Here is a 23,262-nt window from a genome sequence, read left to right on the forward strand (position 1 = left end):
AGAGCAAAGATATACCAATGGGATGAGTTCAAGCTGATATATAATCCACGATGCGGACAGAAGTATGCAGGAGAGCTTAAAAAAAGAGAATATTGTTTCAATGGCATCTACAGAAGATGATGGCGAAGGGCAAGAGTTTGTTGGGGGAGAAATAGATGAGAAGTGCATATGCAAGCTTCTGAAGGAGATGAAGGAAACACTGGAAGTGCAGAAGAAAACACACGAAGCGCCCGAAGATCTGGATGAGTTCTACAGGCTGTTTGAGAGGTATCTTGAGACGAAGAACGAAAAGATTGTGTGGGAGAACGTTAGGTCGCCAAACGACAGAATCATCAGATATGAATCTTTATCTGAGCCAACCAACAGGTCGCGAGAGCTGCTAAAAAAGCTTGCAGTGCTCAAGCTGAATGGAGGGCTTGGAACTACAATGGGATGTGTAGGGCCAAAAAGTGCAATAACAGTGAAGGATGGGAAGAACTTTATTGATCTTGTTGTGAAGCAGATAAAGTATCTGAACTCCAAATACAAGACAGATGTTCCATTGATTCTGATGAATTCGTTTAACACAAAGAAAATGACCGAGAAGATCATATTCAGGTACGATGGCATCAAAACATTTTCTCAGAGCATGTTCCCAAGGATACTATCAGAAACACTTCTTCCTGTGCCTCCTGAGTACGGCGACAAAGGGATGTATCCTCCAGGCCATGGTGATTTGTTTTACTCATTGAGTAAGAGCGGGATGCTTGAGGAATTGCTTGCCGAGGGATACGAGTATCTGTTTGTATCAAACATCGACAACCTGGCCTCCACTGTTGATCTGAAGCTGCTGGAGTACTTTGCCAGCAATAACCTTGGGCTCCTCATGGAGGTGACAGACAAGACACGTGCAGATGTGAAGGGCGGGACGCTGATAGAGTACAATGGGGCTCTCAGACTACTCGAGATTGCACAGGTTCCATCCAGTAAGAAGTCAGAGTTCACTAGTGTCCGCAAATTCAAGATTTTCAACACAAACTCTGTCTGGATCAACCTGAAGGACGTGAAGAAGCGATTGGAAGAGGGCTTGCTTGATCTTGACATCATTGAAAACAAGAAGAGCATGAATGACGAGACGGTTATCCAACTTGAGACTGCAATTGGATCTGCAATCAAGTACTTTCCAAACTCGTGTGGTGTGGTTGTTCCTCGTTCAAGGTTTTTGCCTGTCAAGACATGCTCAGATCTATTCCTTGTAGAAAGCAATCTATTTATCGAAAACAACGGATCGATCAAGCTGAATCCATCCCGCACACAGAATCAGAATGCCTTCCCAACAGTAAAGCTGCTTGGAAAGAATTTCTCAAAAATTGAGGATTATGAAAAATGCTTCAAGGGAATACCGGATATTCTTGAGCTCGATGCCTTAACTGTCAGTGGAGATGTTATTTTTGGAAAGAATGTTGTTCTCAAAGGAACCGTCATAATCCTGGCTGACGATAAAAGCAAAATATGTATCCCCGATGGATCTGTCCTGGATGACAGCATTGTATATGGAAACCTTCCAATCATCGATCATTAAAAACATCATACAGATCAACTCTATCTCCACTAACATCATTCAGATAAAGAAAAGAGCTTGGAGCTTATGCTGAATTGTTTAATCAAACAGTTTAGTGATCTTTGATGCCACCTCTTCGTCGTTACAATAGATATCAACTATGCATTTGCAGGCAACTCCACTGTATGTAATGCTTGTACGAATTTCAATAGGTATTTCGTAATACTGCCCGGTAAGCTGCATCTCCATGGTGTTGTTTGACACGTCCTGCCCAATCATCTTCATGTTCAGCAGATCAAGTATCTTCTTTCCTGCAGCATATACATCTCCCTGCAAGCCAAACACTGCTTTTTTGCATACTTCAGAAGCATTCTTAACCACCACTGGCCTTACAAAGTCCAAAATCGTCACCTGGAATGGCTTCAGCGTTACGGAATCTGTTTCCGTCTCAGATATGTCCTTCTCTGCACACATCGTGTACTCAAGCACTCCGTTGATTACGCATCCCTCCTCGACACTGCATTCGGTCTCAAATGTCCTAACTTCTCCAAATACTATCTGATTAATATTTATACACCCTTCACTCCTGCCATTCGCTCCTGTTGTGGCAAAACTTAGAATCCCATTGCATATCTGGATCTCCTCCACCATATTTTCAATACTAAATGCAAGCACTATCTTGCTCTCATACATCCTTTTGGCAACTCCCACTCTAACATCAGAAGCATCTTCAGTAAGGGCCACTTCTCTGCATTCCTTAATGAAAAGCTTATCCTTGCATTCTTCGGGATCTTCTTTTTGCCCAAGCTGCTCAAGAACTGCTTCCTTCAAGCCCCCAAGCTCATCAAGCAGAAATGGCTGGCACGACTTCGCAAGCTTCAAGTTCCGCAGCAAAAACAACGAAATACCCCTCACCATCTCATCTTGATCTTCAAGGCTCTTCTTCAAGGTACCCTCGACCGTCTCAATCGATACCACGTGCGATATGTCGTACAGACACTGCAACGCAGCTGCTCTCACGTGGTTATTCTCCAAAATCAGCCTGTTCAAAACATGCACAACATACTTTCCAGGCATCTTCGACTTCGGGATTTCTCGGCCAAATATCCCAAGAATGTCCAGTGTTATCTGATAGTATTGCGAATCCTCAGCATACGTGCACAGAAACTCCAGCACCTTCTCCCTTACATCATCACTGCACACTACTCTGCTAATAACTCCGACTATATACTTCTTGAATTCAAGCCCGCTCTTTTGCGAAAGCGCACTGGACAAAAAGTCAATAAACACTGGCTTCTTCGACTCAAATGTGTTGCTGAGTGCTTCTAGTGTCTCAATTGCAATTTTCTTAAGCCCATCGCTCATGTCCACAACCATTCCTGGAATCAGCTTCACAAGCCTATCTATGGTTTCTTCTGTTCCTGTCTTTAGCAAAGATGTAATTGCAAACATCGAGATCGTCTTGTTTTCAACCATCACCAGATCCTCAACCTCTTTGTTGGCAATTGCTGCCTTATGTGGATACCTTAGCGCAAGACTTGAAATGATCCTCATTGCGCTGAATTGAAGCGCAATGTTTGTTGATTTCAGAAATATCCTCAACGACTGAACTGTTTGCTGAACAAGCTGAGATGCATACTCCTCTCCAATAATGCAGACACCCTTCGCTGCTTCAATAAACACCATCTCGTCGCCGTACTTTGACCCCAGCAGCTTCCTCAGCATCCCCAGTGCCTCTGGATTCCCACTCTTCGATTGCTCCACTACCATTCGCGCACCAATAATACCCGATGGCCCTCGCAGGCTTTCAACACTGCCAAAACGAAGCTTTCTTGTTTGCATTAAAAATCTCGCTGCGTGATAGCTCGTCATTGAATCATCGCTCGAGTCTACATCGTCAATCCATTCCTTCACTTCACAAAACCCGTCGCGCAGAAGCTTGCACGATACAAGCACTGCCATATCTCGCCTTACCACACTCGGTGACACAAATGCTTGGCTTACATACTTTCCAAAGTCATATATCATGTCTGCAGGTAAAATACAAAACAGCGTCCTTAACGCCATTGCCTTCATGTCATCGGGAATCTTGCCGTTTAGATCGTTCATCAATATATTCGCCGCAACCAGTCCTTCGTCAAAATGCCTCGATAGCTCTTCAATAGCAGAATACATCCCTGCCTTCAGGTATATGTCCTTTGACTGGAATCCCTTCAGCAATGTTATGTATGCCTCCTTGATTGATGCCTCACTCATACTCGCCACGCTCAGCATATACACAAGGCTGTTGATTGCCTTCATTGCACTTCTTGTGACAATTGGCGACTTGTCAAATGAATCCCTCATCTCCTCAAGAAGCTGCCGTTCACTGAGTGGAGCAAACACTTTTGTTTTTGCTCTCATATGGGCATGTTTTTAATGCTATGTATAAACATTGGCAATTGCACAGGCAATCTACACGCCGGCTAAGCATGCAGAGAATGCATGTGCGGATATACGTGCAATTTTAATGCATCCCATTGATTTGCTCATGGGCACCAGAAAGATGAACAACACAGAGAATGAGCAAATGATTGTAAAGCCGGATCCATTGAGGGTAGTGTGTAAGCGAGCATCAAGGCTAAAGGATGAGGCCGCAGAAGGCAAGCGCGCGTGTATAAGGAGCAAGTCAAAAGTAAAACTGTTCAGATGCATGTCGATGTGGAAAAATCCAACAAGTCAGATAGTTCCGTTACAAGCCAGGGTTGTACACGATAGATTCAAGACTGTACGCCAGGAGGTCAATGTAGAGATGTTTATGAATCTCAAGCATTCTCTGGATCAAGCTGAAGCGCAGTATGCAAGCAATTGGGATGCTCAGGAAGACATCAACAATATAAAATAAACCTTCGTGCTAAACAGTGATTTGGCAATAATACATTGCAATAAGCACTACGCAATACTGCAAGCCAAACAATAGCTTTGGAGATTCCGTGCTATACTCAATGTATGCAGCATCGCACATGCACATACTGCCGGATAAATATTGAAGACATTAAATGCTATGATAGACTCATCGGGTTTTTAATAGTTCTGTATAAGTAAAGTATAACGGCACCTGCATGATCTATCATGCAACCATGTCCGAAGACTGCATATTCTTAATATTTTCGTCCATTTCCTTGACTTTCTTTTGCAGATTCTGAAGCTTTCCTCGGATGCCCTCAATCTTTCTGTTAAGCTCATCAAATAGCTCATCTGTGCTGTCCATCTGTGCTTGAACATCCTGCCTTGTAGAAGTTGTCATTCGATGGGGTTGGTTTATGCTCAATAAACGCTTGCACACATAAATTCGCTTTGTTTACAGCAGAATGCATGTGGTTGACAGGGTATGTAGCGAAATCAGCATGCCTAGCTGTAGATACATAAGTGAGGAGGTTTGCAAAAACAGCAGCAGAAACTACAAGATCGCCAGCCTCACCATCATGTCACCAACAACATTGACTATTTTGATAATAGCCATGGCATCCACAAGAAGAATGATGGGGCATGTAAAAGCACTATGCTCTTCAATAGGTCGCAAAGAAATGCTTACATTTTTCTATCTTTACTTCGGCGCAACCGCAATAGAAGCGTTCCTTGTGGGATTTGGATATTCGGCTTCTGAACAAGCACATCTATTTCTGACCACCTTGCAAGTGTCACTGTATACATCTGCATTCTTTGTGTTGTTCTTAGGATGCATCACGATTGACATGTTCATGGGTGTTTTTGGAATACGAGTCGCCACGCTGCTGAGAGGCACAACTGCAATATACTCAGTAGGCATGGGCACTGTGGTATTTGTCAGCTTGAGTGCTTCAAACAAGCAGCTTGCATCAATTCCCTTGATTGTTCTGAATATGCTGTTTTTCTCGTTGTATATACTTCTTCAGCTGAAGAAGCTCAAGAAAAGAAACGGAGAGGTCTGGGCATTTGGAACGCTTTTCATTTCACTATTATGCTTCACAATTGCAAATGTCTTTCTGTTTGTTGGATCTGCAATAATAGGCATCGCAACAAACAGATACTTCGACAACCTGTTTTTCTATCACTTCTTCATCCTCTGTACATTTATCATGGCACACAAATACTGGCTGTCTGTATACGACTACGAGGTCGAATCTTTGCGCCTAGAAGCATAGAAAACACATGCATACTAAACACCGTTGTTATCAAAGTCTTTATTGTCAAATTCTATCAACACCCTTCCTGTGGTTGGATCCCAGTATCAGAGAGATCATCTTCTCCGAGATAAAACTCAACAAACTTGTCAGACGTCTTGAGCAGCTCGTTGATACTGCCGCATCCCTTCATTGTCCCTCCACTTAGAAACAGCACCTTATCGAACTTCTTCAAAAGCTCATGGTTGTGCACAATCATGATTATTGTCCTGTCAGATAAAACAGACATTATATAATCAATCAACTCTGCCTCTGTCTTCTGATCAACGTCAGAGGTTGCCTCGTCCAGGATAAATATCGGCGAGTCTTTGATTATTGCCCTCATCAGGCTCATGTATTGCTTCTGCCCGACACTCAGCTCACACCCTTGCTGTCCACTCTGCTTGAAGTATCCTCCCTCAAGACTACTGAACACCTCGTGTGTTCCATACTTCATGCATATTTCCTTAACCTTCTCCAAAGACACACTCCAATCGCCATATCTCAGGTTTCTAAGCACAGTGCCATCAATCACACAATTGTCCTGCGGCACATATGCTATCAGCTTTCTGATCGACTTTCTCTTATACTCGTTCATCTCAACACCATCAATCAGTATTTTTCCAGAATACTCCAAAAACCTCAGAAGAGCGTTGATAAGCGTAGACTTACCTGCTCCGTTTGGGCCAGCAATCGCAAGCTTTTCTCCTTTCTTCAGCTCAAAGCTTACCTTTTCCAGTATGGTCTTCTCTCCTCTATTAACTCCGACGCCGTCGAAAACTATTCTATCGCCAAACCCTTCGATGTCAACCTGCTCAGGCATGTCCTCCTCCTTCTCATACGTAGAGCTCGAATAGTCATAGTAGTTCTCATAAAGCTCCACAAACTCTCGAGCAAACTCGGTCATTCTTTCCTTAAGAATCGCATGGAGGCCATTCAATGTTATTGCGTCCATAAAAGTCATATTGTTCAGGCTGAGATATAAAATCATAGCATGCGGAGCTAATGAGCAGAGCTTCTGAATAAACGTAATGATGTTTTCAGAACAACTGTATCGTGTCCCCTGCACTACCCTATCATTCAGCGTTGAGTGGAACACACTCGACTCCCTTTCTTCGAGCCCAAAAGACTTAACCACCTCGTAGTTGTTCAAAATGTCGCTCAGCTTCTTCACAGACTTGTTCTTTGCAACATTGTATTTTCCACGGATAATATTCCGCTTCGATGTCAGAAAGACCGTTGTCGAGATGTACAGCAGAGGAATCGTAAGAAACAGCAGTGCATTCTCAGACCCAAAGGACACAATCTTCACCATTGCTATCACAATAAATATCGTCGAGCTCATCAGTGTTGGAATCACCACATCAATAGCGTCTCCAATTGCCTTGCATTTTCTGTTTATTCGGCCCTCAAGATCCCCAGGTGACACCTCGTGGAATACATTGTAGTCCAGCGATATGTACTCAAAAAAAACATCGCGGTAGCAATCGGTGTATATGTCCTGTACAATGTATGCCGCCAAAAATATCGGGAAATATTCAAACAGGGCTGCGAATATCCCATAAATCAGCAGCTTGTATACAATGTGCGTGTTCTCGCCCAGATCTCTCATTTCAATGTGATCTGCAATCTCAGAAAGAACACTCGAGGCAACCTTCGCATACAAAACATTTGCCATAACGGCCATTCCAAAGATCGGAAACAGCATCAAAAGTAGATACGTCCTGTTGAAAACATACTTCATAAAAATCTCTCCCACACCATAAACCAGATTATTACGAGGCTTCGATCTTATCATTGCACTTCCTTAAAGGGGTTCCTCAATAATTTTTTCATACAACAACACAAATCCTATTGATCCGTCTTCTTTTCATTCATACAGCATAAACACCGTCGTATTAATTCACTGCTCCAAAGCACAGTCACCGGCTTCAGAGCCACAGCTCAACCAACATAGCAACACTACCAATTTATTAATCGATAATAATCTCCTTCAAGCCCTTGAACGATCCGACGATCACCAGATCTGTGTGCAGTATCTGCTTCTCTGCATCCTTTTCGCATGTCTTCTTGGTGACTCGCACACGGATCTTCGGAGGAATGTTCCTTTTTCCGTTCGAAAACACAAAGTTATTGAGCTCCTTAGTAACAACCACCCCGATCTTCTCTCCAAAGTACTTCTGGATTTCCTTCTTCAGTCTTCTTATTGCACCAGGCGCCTTCCTTGTTGACGGGACAGAAAATGCTATTCTTCTCAAGTTCAAAGTGATCTCCACCGTTTGGCCTTCTACTATCTTGGATGGCATTCGGGGTAAATTTTTTCGTGATCAAATACCTGTGGATGTCTTGCATGCTCTGCATCAATGCACTGTTTATGATACTGCAACGCCAAAGTATTTATGCATACATCAAATAGTATGGATTGAGCAGGCCAGTAGGCACTCTCTGCATTTCAAGCAATTGCATGCAGAGAAAGACTGCTGCATCTTCATGCGCAATAATCACATGGATTTTTGACCCTGAATGGCCAAGGAGATTTCTACAGCAGACATCTTCTCCGGTGGCGAAAGCTACACTGGAGTTCAGGCCGTTGAGAGAAACTCAAAGGCGATGGCAAGGATATACGATGCAATAAAAACAAGTTTTGGGCCATTGGGGCTTGATAAGATGTGTGTCAACTCTGCAGGAGAGGTCAGCATCACGAACGATGGCGCAACGATTCTTCAGAGCATGCTGGTGGACGATCCTGCAGCAAAGATCCTTGTTGACCTTGCAACACAGCAAGACAACGAGGTTGGGGACGGGACAACGTCTGTTGTTCTGATGGCAGCAAGCCTTATTGAGAAGGGCGCCAGGCTGATTTCATCAGGTGTGCATCCGTCTGTTGTTGTATCTGGGTATAAGATGGCATTTAACGAGTGCATTCAGTTTATCAAGAAAAGCATAGTGAGGGACATTTCTACACTAGGTGCAAAGGCTTTGAGCAACATTGTCAGCACAAGTATATCGAGTAAGGTGATCGGATCGGAATCTACGCTGTTTTGCGAGATTGTTGTGGATGCATTGAGATGTATTGAGCCATCGGAAGGAGGCAAAAAGATTGTATATCCTATTGAGGATATCAACATCCTTAAGCATCCCGGAGGAGCAATGGGCGAGTCGTTTTTAGTGCAGGGGTATGCCATGAATTGCGCATTGGCATCTGGGTTCATGAAGAAGGTTGTCAAGAAGCCAAGGATTCTATGCATTGACTTTGGGTTGCAGAAATACAAAAGCCCACTCACTGTGAATATTGTTGTTGATGATCCGTCGAAGCTGGAGGATATCAGGAAGAAGGAGCTTGAAATTACTACGAACCAAATCAAGTGTATTGCGGCATCGGGAGCAACAGTGGTGCTAACAACAAGAGGAATGGATGACTTTTGCACAAAGCTTCTGCTGGAAGCAGGTATAGTTGGGATCCGAAGATGCAAAAAAGAAGACCTGGATGTAATTGCCAGGGCATGCGAGACATCGGTTCTAAGCTCGATGTCTGATCTGAGTGGTGCTGAAAATGTGCCTACATTAGGAAGCGCAAACAAGTTTGAGGTTGTATCGATTGGAGAGGAGGAGTGTGTGTTTATTGAAGGGCTTAAGAAGAAGATGGCATCGATAATCCTGAGAGGAGCGAATTACCAGCTGCTTGATGAGATGCAAAGGGCTGTTCACGATGCCATATGCGCATTGAAGAGAACATTGGAGTCGAAATCTGTTGTTCCTGGAGGAGGTGCAGTCGAATGTGCATTGTCTTTGATGCTGGAGAAGTTTTCGTTTACTGTGAATTCCAAAGAGCATGTTGCAATACACCGATATGCAGAGTCGTTGCTTTCGATCCCAAGGATACTTGCAGCAAATGCAGGCCTGGATCCAAACGAGATTGTGGCTAAGCTTCTAGCGATGCAAGGCACAGAAACCAGCGATAAGTCTGGCAATAGCATGTTTGGCGTTGATGCAGTAACTGGAGAAGTCCAGAACAACGTGGAAGCTGGGATCATTGAGCCAAGCATGATTAAAATGAAGTCGCTCAGAGCAGCAACAGAGGCATCTATCAGCATTCTACGAATCAACGAGGTAATAATGCTGCCTCCCGAAGAATCCAGAAATTAAACCTTGAATTAGTCAATGTGTTTCTGCATTTGCATCTTCTAATGCTTCATTGCTCATCAAGTAATTGCTCTATCATATATTGCTCTTGAATCGAGTCTGGCATGAATATAATAAGTTCTACTACACAAATAGTTTATGGTTTTAATTACAATCAGAACGCATGCGACTCTATAAGCTCGTTCAGATGCCTGTTTTTGGACTTTTCTATAGCACACATCCATATCCTGGTTTTGTACACCCTATACAGTTCCTTGACAAGGTCCCTGAAGTCCACCCTCTCATCGCTTGCAAAATAAAACGTTATCTTGTTCAAGTCCCACTGATACTCACATCCAACTACTTCCATGTCCAGCCCACTCATCAATGCCCTTTCTCTGCAGAACTCCAGCGCTCTGGTTTGCATACTTCTCTTCCTTTCCAATACCTCAAGATCAAGCAGTGTTGCTAGCCTGTATATCCTCTTTGGCTGCACCTCATTAGAAATGTCCTCGTACTTCTTGAACAGCCTTTCAAGTTTCTCCTTCGTAGTTACTCCACCTATCATTCCACAATCCTCTCCTCTATCCGCTTCCAGTATCACATACGAGTTCTTTCTGATCCCAAGATTCACATCAACAAACGCAACATCAAGGCGTTTGCTCTCAAACTGTATGATGTAATAATGGCTCTCTGCTGCTATCGACATAAACTTAAATGACGTCTCTATGCTATCAAAAATTGGCTTCATCGGAAAGTCAACCAGCTTCCGCTCTATCTTGCATGCATTCTCAGACCTGCGCTTGAACGGATTCGTCCCCACTATCCTCCAATCCTCCTGGTTCTCCTGCCAAGTCTCTGTACTTTCAGACCACAAACTGTTCAAAAATGGCGAGGCCCAGTTCTCACAGAAGGACATTCTTCAGAGGGTAACCAAAAATCAAAAATATACCATGCATCAAAATTCACACTTCTCCCATGATTCAGCAATGCGCTGCACTCTGTCTCCATAAAGACTGACTGTGTTATTCATTAATGCACCCACCACCACATCATATTCCACACCCTTGACTTTGCTTATTATCTCCGCCACTTGTACTACACAGGATGGTTCATTTCTCCTCCTCAATGCCTTTTGGCCATCAAAGCAGCCTGTAACATACTTTGATCCTGCATAGCTTTTCCTGATTTTACAGTATGGCGAGTCTGTCTCCACGAGGATCGACTCCATCGGCAACCCTTTCAACACCTCAATCCCCTCATCAGTCTTTACAGAGCATCCATTAATTCCTATGTACAATCCTTTGCTTATTAACTCTTCGGCCTCCTGATGCGTTCCCGTAAAGCTATGGACAACGCCCCGAGGCGAATAATCACCAATCATCTCCATGAAGTCTCTGTGGCTTGATCTCGAGTGAAAAAAGTAACAGTCACCATTCAGATCAAGCTGCGAGCGGAACACTCGCTTCTGCGAAGCAACATCTGCGAATTCAAGGCGATCATAATCTAAGCCACACTCTCCCACTGCAACAACCATATCCTCGTTCATCAGGTGCTCTATTCCAGACACATCAAAGCATCCTTGAGATGATGTAGGATGTATGCCAACAGTCGCCACTGTTCTGTATCTGGAGGCAAGCTCGACACACTTTCTGCTTGTTTCATAATCCAGACCTATAAATATAGGCATTACATTGCTTTTCATTGCCCTTTCGATCACTTGGTCAAGCATTTCTTGGTTTCTTGACAGCTGGCTGTCCGTGATATTAACTGCTATGTCTATCAGCATCGGGGTGACCTTGGAGACACATATAAATGTGTGCATCAGGCACAAGTGCCTTGGCCACAGGTACAGCCCCAAACGGCCAAATGTTACCCCTTGCGGAATGAGGAGGACATACAAGCCACCAAGTAGAAGAAGCAAGATCTATAGAAGAAAAACACTGGATCCCAAGTCACGGCTGGACATCAGAAGGGATGAAGATGACCTTGAAAATATTGATGATTACTGGAAAACAGCAGAATCAGTGCTTAGAGATGACAGTGTTGCAGAGATCGAGGAAACAGCCGTATACAGGAGCGAGGACGAATGCAAACATAGCGATACGCTTTTTGACATTAAGGGCATTCGCGAAAGACTTTCCATAAAACAGTCGTGCGCTGACTTGTCTACTGTCGATGCAGACACATTCGAATTGAGTAGCATTGCAACAAACAGTGTTCTTGAGAAGATGGATCCGTCTGTTTTATTTGAAAACATAACAGCAGATCACAATGTCATTGCAGATGATGGATTTGAAAGCTTGTGCACCATCAAGGCTGAGAATAGCAAGTATTTACATGGAGGATCTATCTGCAAGCATTCTATAAGTGATGAGGATGATTCTGCAATAGATGCACGCATTAAGGCAAGAGCAGGCCCTGGAATGAACTTGATAGATGCCAAGGTGGAAGAAATTGCGGGGGATATGCAGAATAAAAATGCGATGGAATCACAACGATGTAAAGTGGCCAGATCAATTATTAGTCCTGAAGCAATACGTGAATGCACAGAAAATATAGAATTTGCATCGGAATATCCAGACTATGCAATCGCAAATGCTCTTGGGATTTACCAGGGAAAGAGCTCGTTTGAGCCGTTGATCACATCGTTGAGCATAACAACAGGCATTCTGTTTCTCAAAAGCCTTGCATCGGTCAATCCTGAGCATGCAGCTTGTGGATTTTCAATGTTTGTCATAAAAGGTGCAGTACAGGTTTGCGTTGACAACCAGAAACTTGTTTTGAAGAAAGGAGGAGTGTGCGTGATTGAGAAAGACACAAGATACTGTATAAGCAATCCATTTGCAACACGGTGCACCATTCTATTAACACATGCCTCATCCTCGTGTAAGGATGCACCCGAGTAACATAAATTATTAGAGAATGTTCTATATCACTATTTAATGTTTTAGTGGCCTGAAGCCAACCAGAAAGAAATCACAATCACAATCACATAGATTTTGAGTTAATTGCTAGCATCTGCTCCATCTTCACAGAACACAAGATTGCTTTCGTAGTATTCAAGAAGAGGAATAGGATATCTTTTGTGGACAACTTCGGCTGGAAATCTACCATTCTCCCCGTTCTTGAACAACAAGTAAACAGTCAAGCCATTCTTTGAATCGCTTCTCTCGACAGAAATGACTTTCTCCACAGCCGAGTTCTGGCTGTTACTTATCACTTGTGCATCAGGTGTGCCTTGAAATTTAGCACGAGGTTTTCTTTTGCTTTCTTCCTGAGTCTTTTCGCTGCTGTTCTGTGAACCATTCTTACCTTTTTGAGGTTTGCTTCTTTTACTCGTCTTACAAGATACTTGCTCAGTTGCACGCTTTTGGGCCTTTTGTGTAGTGCTCGCTTCTGATGAATGCACATTGCCCTTCTTGCTTTGCTTTGCATTTGCATTTGCTGTAGCTTTCTTGCTTTCATACTCTTGTATCATATCCTTGCAGAAGATGTTCTCTTCGTCTTCCCATGTATTGTCCGCATCAGGATATCCCATCCACTTCAACAGATATTGCTTCACTCCCTTTACTTTTCTACTCGCAACAACTTTCTCAACTACGTAGACATCATCGCCGCTCATTATGTGTAAGCTAATGTTTATAAGCGATTGATAAATTGTGGCAATGAAACACAAATAAACACACCATCAAGCATCATTGGGTCTTTGAAATCTGCTCATACTCCAAAGCGGCCTTCTTCGTTCTTATTCTTGTCTTGTTTGTTATCCTGCTGCCCAAGAACAATGATCCAACAAAAATAACCCCCACTCCGCAGGCAAAGATCTTCAGCTGGCTAGCGGTATACTGCTCAAACTCCCTGAAGTATATCCCCGCGGTTATTATGCTCAAGAGTGTCCAGGTCACGTGGAACATTGGAATAGCAAGCAGAGCATCGTAATGCCTCAATGCTCTGTTGAGCCAGTATATCTGGAAAAAGGTGCATACACCAAGCACCAGTATAAAAAAATATGTCGTAAAAAACACAAACTGGTTATCTCCAGAAATCGTTTTGTCAATCATCTCTCCCAAGCTCTTGATAGACAGCGTCGTGAAGGATGCTATGAAAGAAGACAGACACACATATGCTAGTGCCATCACATACTTCATCACAAATCCATCCTCTTCAAACCAAACCGAGCCACTCTTCAGAAACATCATTCTTTCTCCAGGCAGCTCCCAGTTGCTGTTTATCTCCACATACTTGATGAATGCAAACAGGTAAACGATCATAATCAGAATAAATCCAAACCAAACCAGTGTTTCCGTCCGCTTGTACATCTTCATCAGCTCGCATAGGCTGTACATCTTATGTGTTATCGTCGTGTTCATAACAACAAGCGTCGTGCCCGCAAACACAAACAATATTGCGCAGAAGTCCCTCCATGTAAACAGCTCGTCATTGATCATCGGCGCAAAGATGCTATTTGACACAAGCCCCGTAGCACCCAACACCGCAATAAAGGACTGATTTCCAAACACATATGAGCAGTATCCAAAGATTTTGCCTAACACATACATGATGCATCCAACATAGAATGTTTGGAACCTTGTTCTGAGAATTTCGATGTATGCGTGTCTATACGATCTCTTCTGCAGATTCACACCGACATTGATCCCAATGTTTCCACTTATTGACAGAAACACACTAAACATCCACGAACTCGATTTGTCTGGAACACACTCATATGTACCTTTAGAGCCTAGCATACACGAGTGATGGGTGTCACACCCACTAAGCGCTCTTGGCCGATGCACATTGCACGACTTTCCCAATGGGATGTTTCTGCAGCAATACATGGACCCAAGTGTTTTTGGATCATCATACTCGCATTCGCCTTCCACCTTACACTTCTCTGTGCAGGCAAGCGGCCCAAAGAACGAATAAGACGAGCAGTCAGCTGGCTTCAGGCAATGCATACCCGGCGAAAGGATCTTTTGGCAGGCATGGTTAACGCAATACAGCGAATGAATGTCCGGTCTGGACCTATTGAGGCAATCACTGTCTTTAACACATGTACGAAGCGCCACTGCAAATTCAAGCATACATAAAAACATCATTATTTGTTTACTCAAAAAGGTTTATATTCTCTCCTTCCGTCACACATCCTCAACTGCATTACCGCGTCCCTGTCCATTGTATATACCGTATGCTAGCATAAAAAGCATCCTTGGCTCATTTATAAGCACTGCAACCTTACTTATACTCTTAAACATATTCTCAAGAATCTCGTTATTCGCATTGTAAAGTTTGCAATCCACTACTGCACCGTCCTTTACAAATATTCCAACATCGCTTGCCAATGCTTTAAACCTCATATACATTTCGTTGTTTTCTTGCTCAACCGTCACTATTTGTATTCCAAACATGTTTTTAACAAATTCAACCGCTCGGCTATACCAAGCATACGATTCTTCCATGTAATTCTCCATGGCTATCAACGACAGTCGCCTTTGCCGTGCAGAAAGATTTTCCTTCTTTGCACGCATGCCTCGTAGATCTTCTTCTGCATCAGTCGTCTCCAGCAATGCCAGCTTTTTCTTTAGCAAATCAATTTTATCAACATGCTGTTGAATATCCTGGCATTTCTTATCAAATTGAATCACAAGCTCATCATACGACTTCAAATTCTCATCAAGCGCCTCTATTCGTGAATACTCCTCTGCAAGATCCATTTCCCTCTGCTGCTCTTCGTGCAGCGCCTTTTCACACTCCCTCAGCCGCAGCTCCATTTCATGTGTTGCTTCCGATAGTTCTGCAATCAGCTTAGATGCATCACTACCAACAGACTTCACACTCTTCAGCTGTGCCTTGCTGCTGCTTAGTATTGTCAGCAGATCCTGTGCTTCTCTATCCTCCACTTTCAAGCTCTGCAGTAAAAGCATCTTTGTTGTTCTTTCAATATAGCCAAACTTGTAGTTGTTGAAGTAGTCCTTGGCATGCATATAGTCGTGGTCTGCTGTCTCGTACCTGTCCATTCAGGGAGCAGTAAATCATGTGTTTAACAATCGCATGCATTTGCATTTGTACATATACCATCGGCTTCATTGTGTATCACTCAGCCATACTAATTCTCCCATAAATACTCCTTTACGGCTTTGCATCGCATTGCATCATTTAATAAGCAAAGCTTGCACTACTTGTGCCCAAACGAAAGTCCATACGAATACATTGCCACAGAAACCGATCCCAGCATCAAGGAAAACACCTTCCACGTATTTATGCTTTCATTCAGCACAATGATGCCAAGAAATGACCCAATGCTTTTGTTCAGTGCTCCAAGCATCCCAAGAGTCGTTGATGAAAGAACATTCAATGTCCATGCAGTACTGAATGATGTGAAAAACGCACAAACAGATGATACAAACACCCATGCTAGCACTCCTATGGAAATCCCTTTGCTGCTTTTGCCATCAAACACAAATGATAAGGGCGCAAGAATCGGCAAAGACACAAGGCTCGAGTAGTACACAGACTCTGTCTTTGCTTTACTGTCTGTATCAATGGCTACTTTCAGCGAAAGCACATAGGCTGTGGTCGACAGAATATTTATCAGCATCCAGGCATATCCAGTGGCAAGAATCGCCTCTGAATAATCGCCTATATACGAGCTTCCAATCATTAGCATGAACGATGCATATGCCAATGAAGATATCCTTCTGTTGAAGAGTCTTTTTTCCAGCAGTGCAGTAATCACAATACTGCTGTTCTTAAACAACGTGTATATTGAGATCGGCAGGTAATACAGTGACTTCGATCCAGAAAATATCATCACGGTCAGCAATAAAGATGGAAGCAGCCACTTTCTGAATCTTGTGAGCTCGAAGTCCACGGCACCGATTCTTCTCAGAAACAGCAATGAGCAAACAATCGCGAGCGATTGGAGCATCACAAGTAGATATTGCATTTCAAATTGCAAATCAGACAGAATGTACTTGTTTATAATCGTTGTTGCCATTGAGCTAAGCAAGTACACAGAACTTGATGTGAACTGTTCAAATGCTTTCATGTTGACTCAGTTTTATTGCATTTCAAAAGCAAACTTGAAACATTGCATCAAAAGATCTTTAATCTTTACATACTGTGGCTATAAGTATCTTAATGTGACCAGCAAGCATAGTGGATTCACAAACCCTGAGCTGATAAGCTTCATAAATAATTCAGCATAAACCATAGCCATAACTCATTTTTGGAAGTGCCAAGACTTCTATTATTATTCAGCATGCTAAATGAAGGAGCAGCCAAAATGAAATATGCCCACCCAAGATATTGTATGCTCTCCTTATTTACATTATATATTTCCACAAGCTAGCTCTGATATGAAGGGCATTGTCGCAAAGATACTAATGTTTGTATGGCCTTTGATAATCATTTCGTTCCTGGCCACTCCAGTGGCTAAAATTACTAAAATTACTGGCGAAAATCCAAAAGAAAATCCTATAACGGTATGGATCATTGTTGCCATCTTGTGCATTCCATCAGCACTGGCCATTCTTAGTTGTATTCAAAACAACAAATCTGCAGGTAAAGACAAGGATAAAGCAGCTAACAACCATTATAAATGCCTGGGCCTCATTTCAATACAACTCGTTGGAATTGCCTGTTATATATTTACTACATACAGGTGCCTATACTCTGAACTTAAGATTTCGAATGAAGAATTTGTAAGAATAATTAAGTATATAGCCATATTAAGTGGCCTGAAATACCTAATGTTTTTGAGCATGCATAATCGGTATGCATTTGTAAATCTATTGCGTGTATTGATTACAGTAATTTACCTGGTACTTTCAATGATCGTTTTTGGAATGGTTGATGACGACTACCCTGGAAAAAACATTGATACAGCAATAAATTCCATCCAATCAACTCAGCTAACTGCTAAGAATATTGGAGAATTTCTCGGAGATATTGACAAATTCCAGAAAAAACAAGAGCAAATCTTGCAAAACATAGATACTAGCAGAGACATCACGCCTTCGGCTACATAGACATGCTTAAATAAATAATACACATCGAAATTTATACACATTCCCAATAATTTGCCTAAAACACAACAAATCGCATACACTAGCACAAGATAGTCTATGCACCAATCTCCTTGAATTTATCCAGCATCTTCAAGATTGCATCTTCAATCTTCTTGTATTCTGCTTCTTCATCTTCCTCAACAAATATCGCATTGGGCTCGCCTCGATACACAATTTCGTCAACTCGTTCATTCACAATCACATCGGCACTTCCATGCAGCTGTAGAAAATGGCTACAGTGTATCTTTTCTCCGTTCCACAGCACAATTTTTATTTGGATGCTGAACTCTCCCCATCCCCTCTCTACAGCCTCAAAAGGGTACTCCACACTCACCAACCGGTTGCTAAACGACTCGTGCAATCTGAACTCAACTCGCTTAACAACATCTACTGGTGCACGTACATAGACCTTCCATTCGTGTGTAAGCTCAGAAACAGGCCTTTCGCTTTCAGGAATAACTCTTGCCTCGTTTCCGATTGTAACCTTACAGCTTCTAAACCCATCCATCAAGGGCAATCATTTCCAATATCCTCTAGTTGCATCCGAATAATCATCGTCTTGCACTTGCAGCACCCACATAAACACTCATAGCAATCAGCTTATCAATTCTGTACATACTCCATGAACAACTGAAGTGTCTTGGATGGTGAGTGTGCTTCAACATCAATCTGCTTGACTTGGCTTATTTTGTGAATCATTGCTTCGGTGTAGTCAATCTTGTGTGGAAGATTCAAAAGAGACGTTATTGTGAATCTATTCTTCTTGACAATTGTATGACTGCGGTTGTATCGTATCCTTCTAACAATCGATAAATAATGCCATAGGTTTTCAGAGTGCTCCAGTAGTTGGAATATTGCTTCCGGCAGTTCAACATCCACGTCCTTGATGTCGAGTGTCATGTTCTTTGCAGCCAGTATATCATCCGTGCTTATTCCATCTCTGTTAACCATCGATCTGTTTCCTCCAAGCCTGATAAGAATTTCTAAACAATCAAAATGTTCATGGGATGCGCTGTAATGCATTGCTGTGTTTCCAAGACAATCTGTTGCATTCACATTGCATCCCAGCGCCAGAAAAGCAATCAGCTGCTCAATGTCGCCATCAGCAGACTTTGCATGCAATGCAGACATCCCATTGATCTCTTGGCAGATTGATGTTTGGTATTTGCTGAGAAGAAAAACAAATTCCATGTTGGCCTGCACAAGATAGCACAGTCTACTCGCTTTTGCAAGTTCTGGATTCCTGTCGAGGATCTTTTTTGCTGCGGCAATGTCGTCGCTCATGCACAAAAAGTCAACTAGAAACAAAGGCTTGTCTGCGGTTTTAACCGTTTCGATTCCTCGGTATGCATTTAGCAAGCCATATTGCCTCATCGTTACAAAATTGAATGTCTGCTTTGCATCCAAGGTTTTCCCTCCAAACGACGCAATCATCTGTGGCGTAAGTCCATTCCAGCATAGCTCATAGTTCGGTGAGAAACTCATGAAAACAGACAAAATCTCGCTGCTCATTGCACATGCAAGATGGAAATATGTTGGAAAAAGGGCACTTCCAAATATTGATGCATTGATGCTGCTTGGAAATCCTCCACTGAGCATTGAGTAAACCAGCTCTGGCTTGTTTTTTATCATTGCTAGAAGCAGCACAATGCTGGCTTGGTTGTAGTAGTGACGCTTTACCTCAATACTCGGCTTGAAAGGACGCCCATCAATCAATGCAAGCCTAATGAGGTGTAATTTATATCCAAGCACAGTATTTCCTCTCGATAGCTTGGAAATAACTTTAGTGGAAGGATCCGGCATCTCGTTAGATGACAGTCCTGCTTGCCTATAGCTCTGGTTTAGCACACGGAGGCTCATTAAGCACGATCTCTGCTCTGTGTACTTTGTGTCCGAAAGAATGAATTCATGGAACTCCTTCCGCCTTCTGTTCATGCTGTGCAATTGCTCAGCCTTCATGCAGCACATATACAAAATGATTTTTTAGTCAGGCAGCAAGGCAGTGCACAAATGTTATTGCTGTATCAAGCCCATGGAGTACAAGATACAGAAGGACCAGGAGTTGCTGGCAATAATCGACAATATTGAGAAGAGTTACGATCCGAGCTCGCCAGCATATAAGTTCAAGTATGTGTTCTACAACAAGGTGGATCAGCCATTCAGCCGTCCATTCGACTTTCCGGAAGCCCTTTGGAGCATTTCATTGAGTGAGGATCCAACAATGATGCCTGTTCTTTTGAAAGGCGAGGACATTGAGCACAGGAAGGCGCTTCAAACAGATCTCTGCAAAAAAATCAACGACTCGTACGACTTCGTTCGTAAGAAGATCAATGGGCTGAGGATGAGGTCGGAGCGGCTAAAATCAAGAATAGAAGGATGTGCACAGATGTACAGAAGGATTTTTGGAGGAGTTTATAACAAACTGAAGAAGGAGGAAGGAAAATGCACCTTGATCGATCAGATATACCGCGCAAATCTGTCGATTGACAAGAAAGAGAAGCTGTATGTTGTAGAGAAAAAAAGTGATGTAGTCGACTTTTTGCTTGACATGAAATCAATGGGCGAGAAGATTTTGAAAAGTGCAGATGATGCATTGCAAGAGCGTCAAAAGCAAGCAGTAATATTAAACGAACTGGATAGAATCTGATGATCAGCAACAGCTTTCTGATCACTCGCTAGGAGACTCACATGTAAAAGCAGTGTTTTAATTGGCATTGTTTATAGAACATGCTTTGCTATTATGCACATAAAAGAATATAGCTGCTAACAGGATATGTGTTTGCTATTCAGTAATGATTTCACCATATTTCATTTTGGTTGCAAGGCTTCTGCAGTCGATCCGCCCATTTTCAACACATCCTTTAAGAAGTAAATTAACATCATCGTTTGACATGCAGCTTCCTTTCTCAGTCAGCCAATGCCTAAGCATATTTTCATCTATCTTTCCATCACCAACATCATCAAATTCTTTCAATGCGTTGAAGATGTTTTTTTCAGAGTCTGTGCAGCTGAGCATTTCGCCTATCATAGTAAGGAAAAGCATGTATGTCATGTTGTCTCCGCTCTCATGCATCATCTGATCTACTTCCTTGCAAGAGAAAGGAGATCCTATTGATGCAAGAAAGTTCTCCAGGTCTGACCGATCAACAAATGTGTCGCTGTTTACATCCAGGAAGTTGAATGCTTCTCGGAGTTCAACTATCTGGTTCTTAGTGAGCATATGGAAGATGTTAGAATTCTGCCGTCCATGCCGTCTTCTCATTGGAGGGAGTCGTGTGTTGCCGAAAGAACTGCATTGGCCTTGACATATTGCAAACAAACAGATGGCATATAAATATTTATTACATCCTTTCAGATACACTTGCAGCAGCACATCCACATCCAGGCAGGCTCTGCCCTAGAGCGCCTTGCTTTCAAGACTGCATCCAGTGCCACACAAAACACCTTGTTTACGTTTACAAGCTCCAGCGATGAGCATTCTATTGATTCATAGAGGCCATACTCGCTTTTCAACGCCTCGGGAAGTGCCCTGTCAATCAAATCACCATCAATCACATCGCATTTTGTGCCACAAAGAATCATCGGGACATTGTATTTAGAGAGCTCTTCAATCCATGCCCGTGTGCTTTTAAACGAGGCAGCGTTGTCGATTGCATAGCATATCAAAAACACATCGGCTTCCTGGAAAAACTGTCCGCGCAGCTTTTTGTACTCGTCGCTTCCTGCGGTATCCCACAGTGTTATGCTGTATTTCTGGCCTTCTCGGGAAACCTCCTTACTTGACTTGTCAAAAAGGGTGGGGATGTATCCCTCGGGGTTCTTGCCTGTTATGTATGTTGTTATGAGCCAGCTCTTGCCCACTGATGGATCTCCTACAAGGACACATTTGACGGTTTCCATCGCAAAGCTTGTTGAGAACTGTGATTTTTGTTTTAAATGGATGGTTTTGACGTGATTCAATCACAAACTGAAGACTGAGAAACAGATTGGATGCCTGTGCTCTTCTGTGCTGGTTGAGTTCATCGTGTGTCATGTCATCAGTTTTCATTTGGAATGGGCTAGGCCATACATCGCTGATTAGAGCATACTTCGAGGCTTTCCAGACTGATGGGATAGCTTTGCTATTCTGGATGTGTTTGTTGGTGCAAGGCTGGCCATGAAATGCACTATAGCTATTTAAGCATGGCTTGCTGATTAAAGTGATCAATAAACTTACGCAACTAGGTGATATTATTGGTGAAGCAACGCCGCTCGTGTGTTGTATATCATGCAAGATTTGTCTTATCTCCTTATTACCTAGGTATGAATATGATAGCGTGATTACATGTACACCCTTCGATGAGCCAAGAGAAGATTGGAGATGTTGATGAAATAGACCAGATGATGGCTAACAAGGCAAAAGAGATCGAATTCTTCGCAGAGAGATCCGAGTTCGATGACGAAAGCGATAAATTGTATATGGCAAATGGGAAGAATGCGCTTGATCAGAGAAGAGTTTACAGAAAGGTCATAATCATCGAAAGATCGCAGCCTGTTGGAGAAATAATGATCCGATGGCTTGTGTCTGTAGCAATGTATGCATTTATAATACAAACGATATTTACGGTGTGGAAGAAGGTGAGCAGTAGGACACATGACATCTGTGTGTTTTTGATTCTTATGTTCTTTCCGCCTGCATTTTTTGTGTATGCACGATCGTATTTTCTTCCTGGGATATGGGCAGGATTTATGGGGTTTATTCTAATTAGTTGCTTCAAGATGCTGAAGTCACAGCACGATAAGGAAGCGATGAGGCGTACATATGCAATATTCAAAAGATTGTTTATTATTTCGAACTCAGGGATTTTTGTTGGGCAGGCGCTTACGTTTATTACCTTTTATGTGGGCACTAAGTACCTGATGCATTCACTGTCTGTTCTGCTGTTTTTTGTGTACTTTGGGCTATTGAGCAGAGAAACAATATTTTTTTTGAGCGAGATGATGGCGGTGTCCACTGGCTTCTACAGCAAAGAGGGCGTGCCCGGAAAGGGCAACAACAACTCGTTGTGCATGATATGCACCAAGAGGTTTGACGGCGTTGAGAAGATACACACACTAGGATGTGGGCATTCATTCCATGAGGACTGTATCAAGGGATGGTGCCTTCTAGGGAAGAAGCTTTTCTGCCCATACTGTAAGAGCAGGGTGGTGGGCTCGACACTGCCGCCAGAGCTTTGGCACAAGGCAGAGGTTTGGTTTTATCCACTGATAAATACGATGAGGAGCTTCATTATTATAACGCTTATGCTGACAGGGATAGTCTTGTACAAGATTAGGTACCAGAATGGTCAGTGAAGGGTTTTTATTT

At 42.7% G+C, this 23,262-nt stretch overlaps 21 protein-coding genes across 21 annotated transcripts; 8 read left to right on the top strand and 13 right to left on the bottom strand.

The window, feature by feature from the left end:
• Positions 1–64: 64 nt before the first annotated feature.
• HK407_03g05820 (UTP--glucose-1-phosphate uridylyltransferase) lies at positions 65–1,561 on the top strand (the record flags this gene model as incomplete). Its single annotated transcript, XM_060420573.1, has 1 exon — positions 65–1,561. The coding sequence occupies one exon, from the start codon at positions 65–67 to the stop codon at positions 1,559–1,561; it is 1,497 nt and encodes a 498-aa protein (XP_060277287.1).
• Positions 1,562–1,639: 78 nt separating this feature from the next.
• Positions 1,640–3,943, bottom strand: HK407_03g05830 (uncharacterized protein; the record flags this gene model as incomplete). Its single annotated transcript, XM_060420574.1, has 1 exon — positions 1,640–3,943. The coding sequence occupies one exon, from the start codon at positions 3,941–3,943 to the stop codon at positions 1,640–1,642; it is 2,304 nt and encodes a 767-aa protein (XP_060277288.1).
• Positions 3,944–4,070: 127 nt separating this feature from the next.
• On the top strand, positions 4,071–4,424 carry HK407_03g05840 (uncharacterized protein; the record flags this gene model as incomplete). The annotated part of the gene is made up of 1 exon (XM_060420575.1): positions 4,071–4,424. One exon carries the CDS (start codon positions 4,071–4,073, stop codon positions 4,422–4,424), a length of 354 nt encoding a protein of 117 aa, XP_060277289.1.
• A 466-nt stretch (positions 4,425–4,890) lies between these two features.
• HK407_03g05850 (putative chitin synthase export chaperone) lies at positions 4,891–5,703 on the top strand (the record flags this gene model as incomplete). The annotated part of the gene is made up of 1 exon (XM_060420576.1): positions 4,891–5,703. The coding sequence occupies one exon, from the start codon at positions 4,891–4,893 to the stop codon at positions 5,701–5,703; it is 813 nt and encodes a 270-aa protein (XP_060277290.1).
• Positions 5,704–5,758: 55 nt separating this feature from the next.
• HK407_03g05860 (ABC transporter) lies at positions 5,759–7,519 on the bottom strand (the record flags this gene model as incomplete). Its single annotated transcript, XM_060420577.1, has 1 exon — positions 5,759–7,519. The coding sequence occupies one exon, from the start codon at positions 7,517–7,519 to the stop codon at positions 5,759–5,761; it is 1,761 nt and encodes a 586-aa protein (XP_060277291.1).
• Positions 7,520–7,694: 175 nt separating this feature from the next.
• Positions 7,695–8,027, bottom strand: HK407_03g05870 (ribosomal protein L31; the record flags this gene model as incomplete). Its single annotated transcript, XM_060420578.1, has 1 exon — positions 7,695–8,027. One exon carries the CDS (start codon positions 8,025–8,027, stop codon positions 7,695–7,697), a length of 333 nt encoding a protein of 110 aa, XP_060277292.1.
• A 217-nt stretch (positions 8,028–8,244) lies between these two features.
• Positions 8,245–9,867, top strand: HK407_03g05880 (T-complex protein; the record flags this gene model as incomplete). Its single annotated transcript, XM_060420579.1, has 1 exon — positions 8,245–9,867. The coding sequence occupies one exon, from the start codon at positions 8,245–8,247 to the stop codon at positions 9,865–9,867; it is 1,623 nt and encodes a 540-aa protein (XP_060277293.1).
• Positions 9,868–10,018: 151 nt separating this feature from the next.
• On the bottom strand, positions 10,019–10,762 carry HK407_03g05890 (psp1-like protein; the record flags this gene model as incomplete). Its single annotated transcript, XM_060420580.1, has 1 exon — positions 10,019–10,762. The coding sequence occupies one exon, from the start codon at positions 10,760–10,762 to the stop codon at positions 10,019–10,021; it is 744 nt and encodes a 247-aa protein (XP_060277294.1).
• A 39-nt stretch (positions 10,763–10,801) lies between these two features.
• HK407_03g05900 (tatD related DNase) lies at positions 10,802–11,632 on the bottom strand (the record flags this gene model as incomplete). Its single annotated transcript, XM_060420581.1, has 1 exon — positions 10,802–11,632. The coding sequence occupies one exon, from the start codon at positions 11,630–11,632 to the stop codon at positions 10,802–10,804; it is 831 nt and encodes a 276-aa protein (XP_060277295.1).
• A 97-nt stretch (positions 11,633–11,729) lies between these two features.
• On the top strand, positions 11,730–12,752 carry HK407_03g05910 (uncharacterized protein; the record flags this gene model as incomplete). Its single annotated transcript, XM_060420582.1, has 1 exon — positions 11,730–12,752. One exon carries the CDS (start codon positions 11,730–11,732, stop codon positions 12,750–12,752), a length of 1,023 nt encoding a protein of 340 aa, XP_060277296.1.
• Positions 12,753–12,850: 98 nt separating this feature from the next.
• On the bottom strand, positions 12,851–13,468 carry HK407_03g05920 (putative chromatin organization modifier protein; the record flags this gene model as incomplete). Its single annotated transcript, XM_060420583.1, has 1 exon — positions 12,851–13,468. One exon carries the CDS (start codon positions 13,466–13,468, stop codon positions 12,851–12,853), a length of 618 nt encoding a protein of 205 aa, XP_060277297.1.
• Positions 13,469–13,541: 73 nt separating this feature from the next.
• Positions 13,542–14,945, bottom strand: HK407_03g05930 (putative magnesium transporter NIPA; the record flags this gene model as incomplete). The annotated part of the gene is made up of 1 exon (XM_060420584.1): positions 13,542–14,945. The coding sequence occupies one exon, from the start codon at positions 14,943–14,945 to the stop codon at positions 13,542–13,544; it is 1,404 nt and encodes a 467-aa protein (XP_060277298.1).
• Positions 14,946–14,984: 39 nt separating this feature from the next.
• On the bottom strand, positions 14,985–15,863 carry HK407_03g05940 (uncharacterized protein; the record flags this gene model as incomplete). The annotated part of the gene is made up of 1 exon (XM_060420585.1): positions 14,985–15,863. The coding sequence occupies one exon, from the start codon at positions 15,861–15,863 to the stop codon at positions 14,985–14,987; it is 879 nt and encodes a 292-aa protein (XP_060277299.1).
• Positions 15,864–16,021: 158 nt separating this feature from the next.
• On the bottom strand, positions 16,022–16,894 carry HK407_03g05950 (uncharacterized protein; the record flags this gene model as incomplete). The annotated part of the gene is made up of 1 exon (XM_060420586.1): positions 16,022–16,894. The coding sequence occupies one exon, from the start codon at positions 16,892–16,894 to the stop codon at positions 16,022–16,024; it is 873 nt and encodes a 290-aa protein (XP_060277300.1).
• A 310-nt stretch (positions 16,895–17,204) lies between these two features.
• Positions 17,205–17,876, top strand: HK407_03g05960 (uncharacterized protein; the record flags this gene model as incomplete). Its single annotated transcript, XM_060420587.1, has 1 exon — positions 17,205–17,876. One exon carries the CDS (start codon positions 17,205–17,207, stop codon positions 17,874–17,876), a length of 672 nt encoding a protein of 223 aa, XP_060277301.1.
• A 94-nt stretch (positions 17,877–17,970) lies between these two features.
• Positions 17,971–18,423, bottom strand: HK407_03g05970 (uncharacterized protein; the record flags this gene model as incomplete). Its single annotated transcript, XM_060420588.1, has 1 exon — positions 17,971–18,423. The coding sequence occupies one exon, from the start codon at positions 18,421–18,423 to the stop codon at positions 17,971–17,973; it is 453 nt and encodes a 150-aa protein (XP_060277302.1).
• A 95-nt stretch (positions 18,424–18,518) lies between these two features.
• On the bottom strand, positions 18,519–19,874 carry HK407_03g05980 (uncharacterized protein; the record flags this gene model as incomplete). The annotated part of the gene is made up of 1 exon (XM_060420589.1): positions 18,519–19,874. The coding sequence occupies one exon, from the start codon at positions 19,872–19,874 to the stop codon at positions 18,519–18,521; it is 1,356 nt and encodes a 451-aa protein (XP_060277303.1).
• Positions 19,875–19,947: 73 nt separating this feature from the next.
• HK407_03g05990 (uncharacterized protein) lies at positions 19,948–20,562 on the top strand (the record flags this gene model as incomplete). Its single annotated transcript, XM_060420590.1, has 1 exon — positions 19,948–20,562. One exon carries the CDS (start codon positions 19,948–19,950, stop codon positions 20,560–20,562), a length of 615 nt encoding a protein of 204 aa, XP_060277304.1.
• A 135-nt stretch (positions 20,563–20,697) lies between these two features.
• Positions 20,698–21,177, bottom strand: HK407_03g06000 (uncharacterized protein; the record flags this gene model as incomplete). Its single annotated transcript, XM_060420591.1, has 1 exon — positions 20,698–21,177. The coding sequence occupies one exon, from the start codon at positions 21,175–21,177 to the stop codon at positions 20,698–20,700; it is 480 nt and encodes a 159-aa protein (XP_060277305.1).
• An 89-nt stretch (positions 21,178–21,266) lies between these two features.
• HK407_03g06010 (GTP-binding protein) lies at positions 21,267–21,815 on the bottom strand (the record flags this gene model as incomplete). Its single annotated transcript, XM_060420592.1, has 1 exon — positions 21,267–21,815. One exon carries the CDS (start codon positions 21,813–21,815, stop codon positions 21,267–21,269), a length of 549 nt encoding a protein of 182 aa, XP_060277306.1.
• Positions 21,816–22,253: 438 nt separating this feature from the next.
• On the top strand, positions 22,254–23,249 carry HK407_03g06020 (uncharacterized protein; the record flags this gene model as incomplete). The annotated part of the gene is made up of 1 exon (XM_060420593.1): positions 22,254–23,249. The coding sequence occupies one exon, from the start codon at positions 22,254–22,256 to the stop codon at positions 23,247–23,249; it is 996 nt and encodes a 331-aa protein (XP_060277307.1).
• Positions 23,250–23,262: the final 13 nt, after the last annotated feature.

The sequence above is a fragment of the Ordospora pajunii genome (genome assembly GCF_021821965.1).
Source record: "Ordospora pajunii strain FI-F-10 chromosome Unknown Cg_03, whole genome shotgun sequence".
Taxonomy (NCBI): domain Eukaryota; kingdom Fungi; phylum Microsporidia; family Ordosporidae; genus Ordospora; species Ordospora pajunii.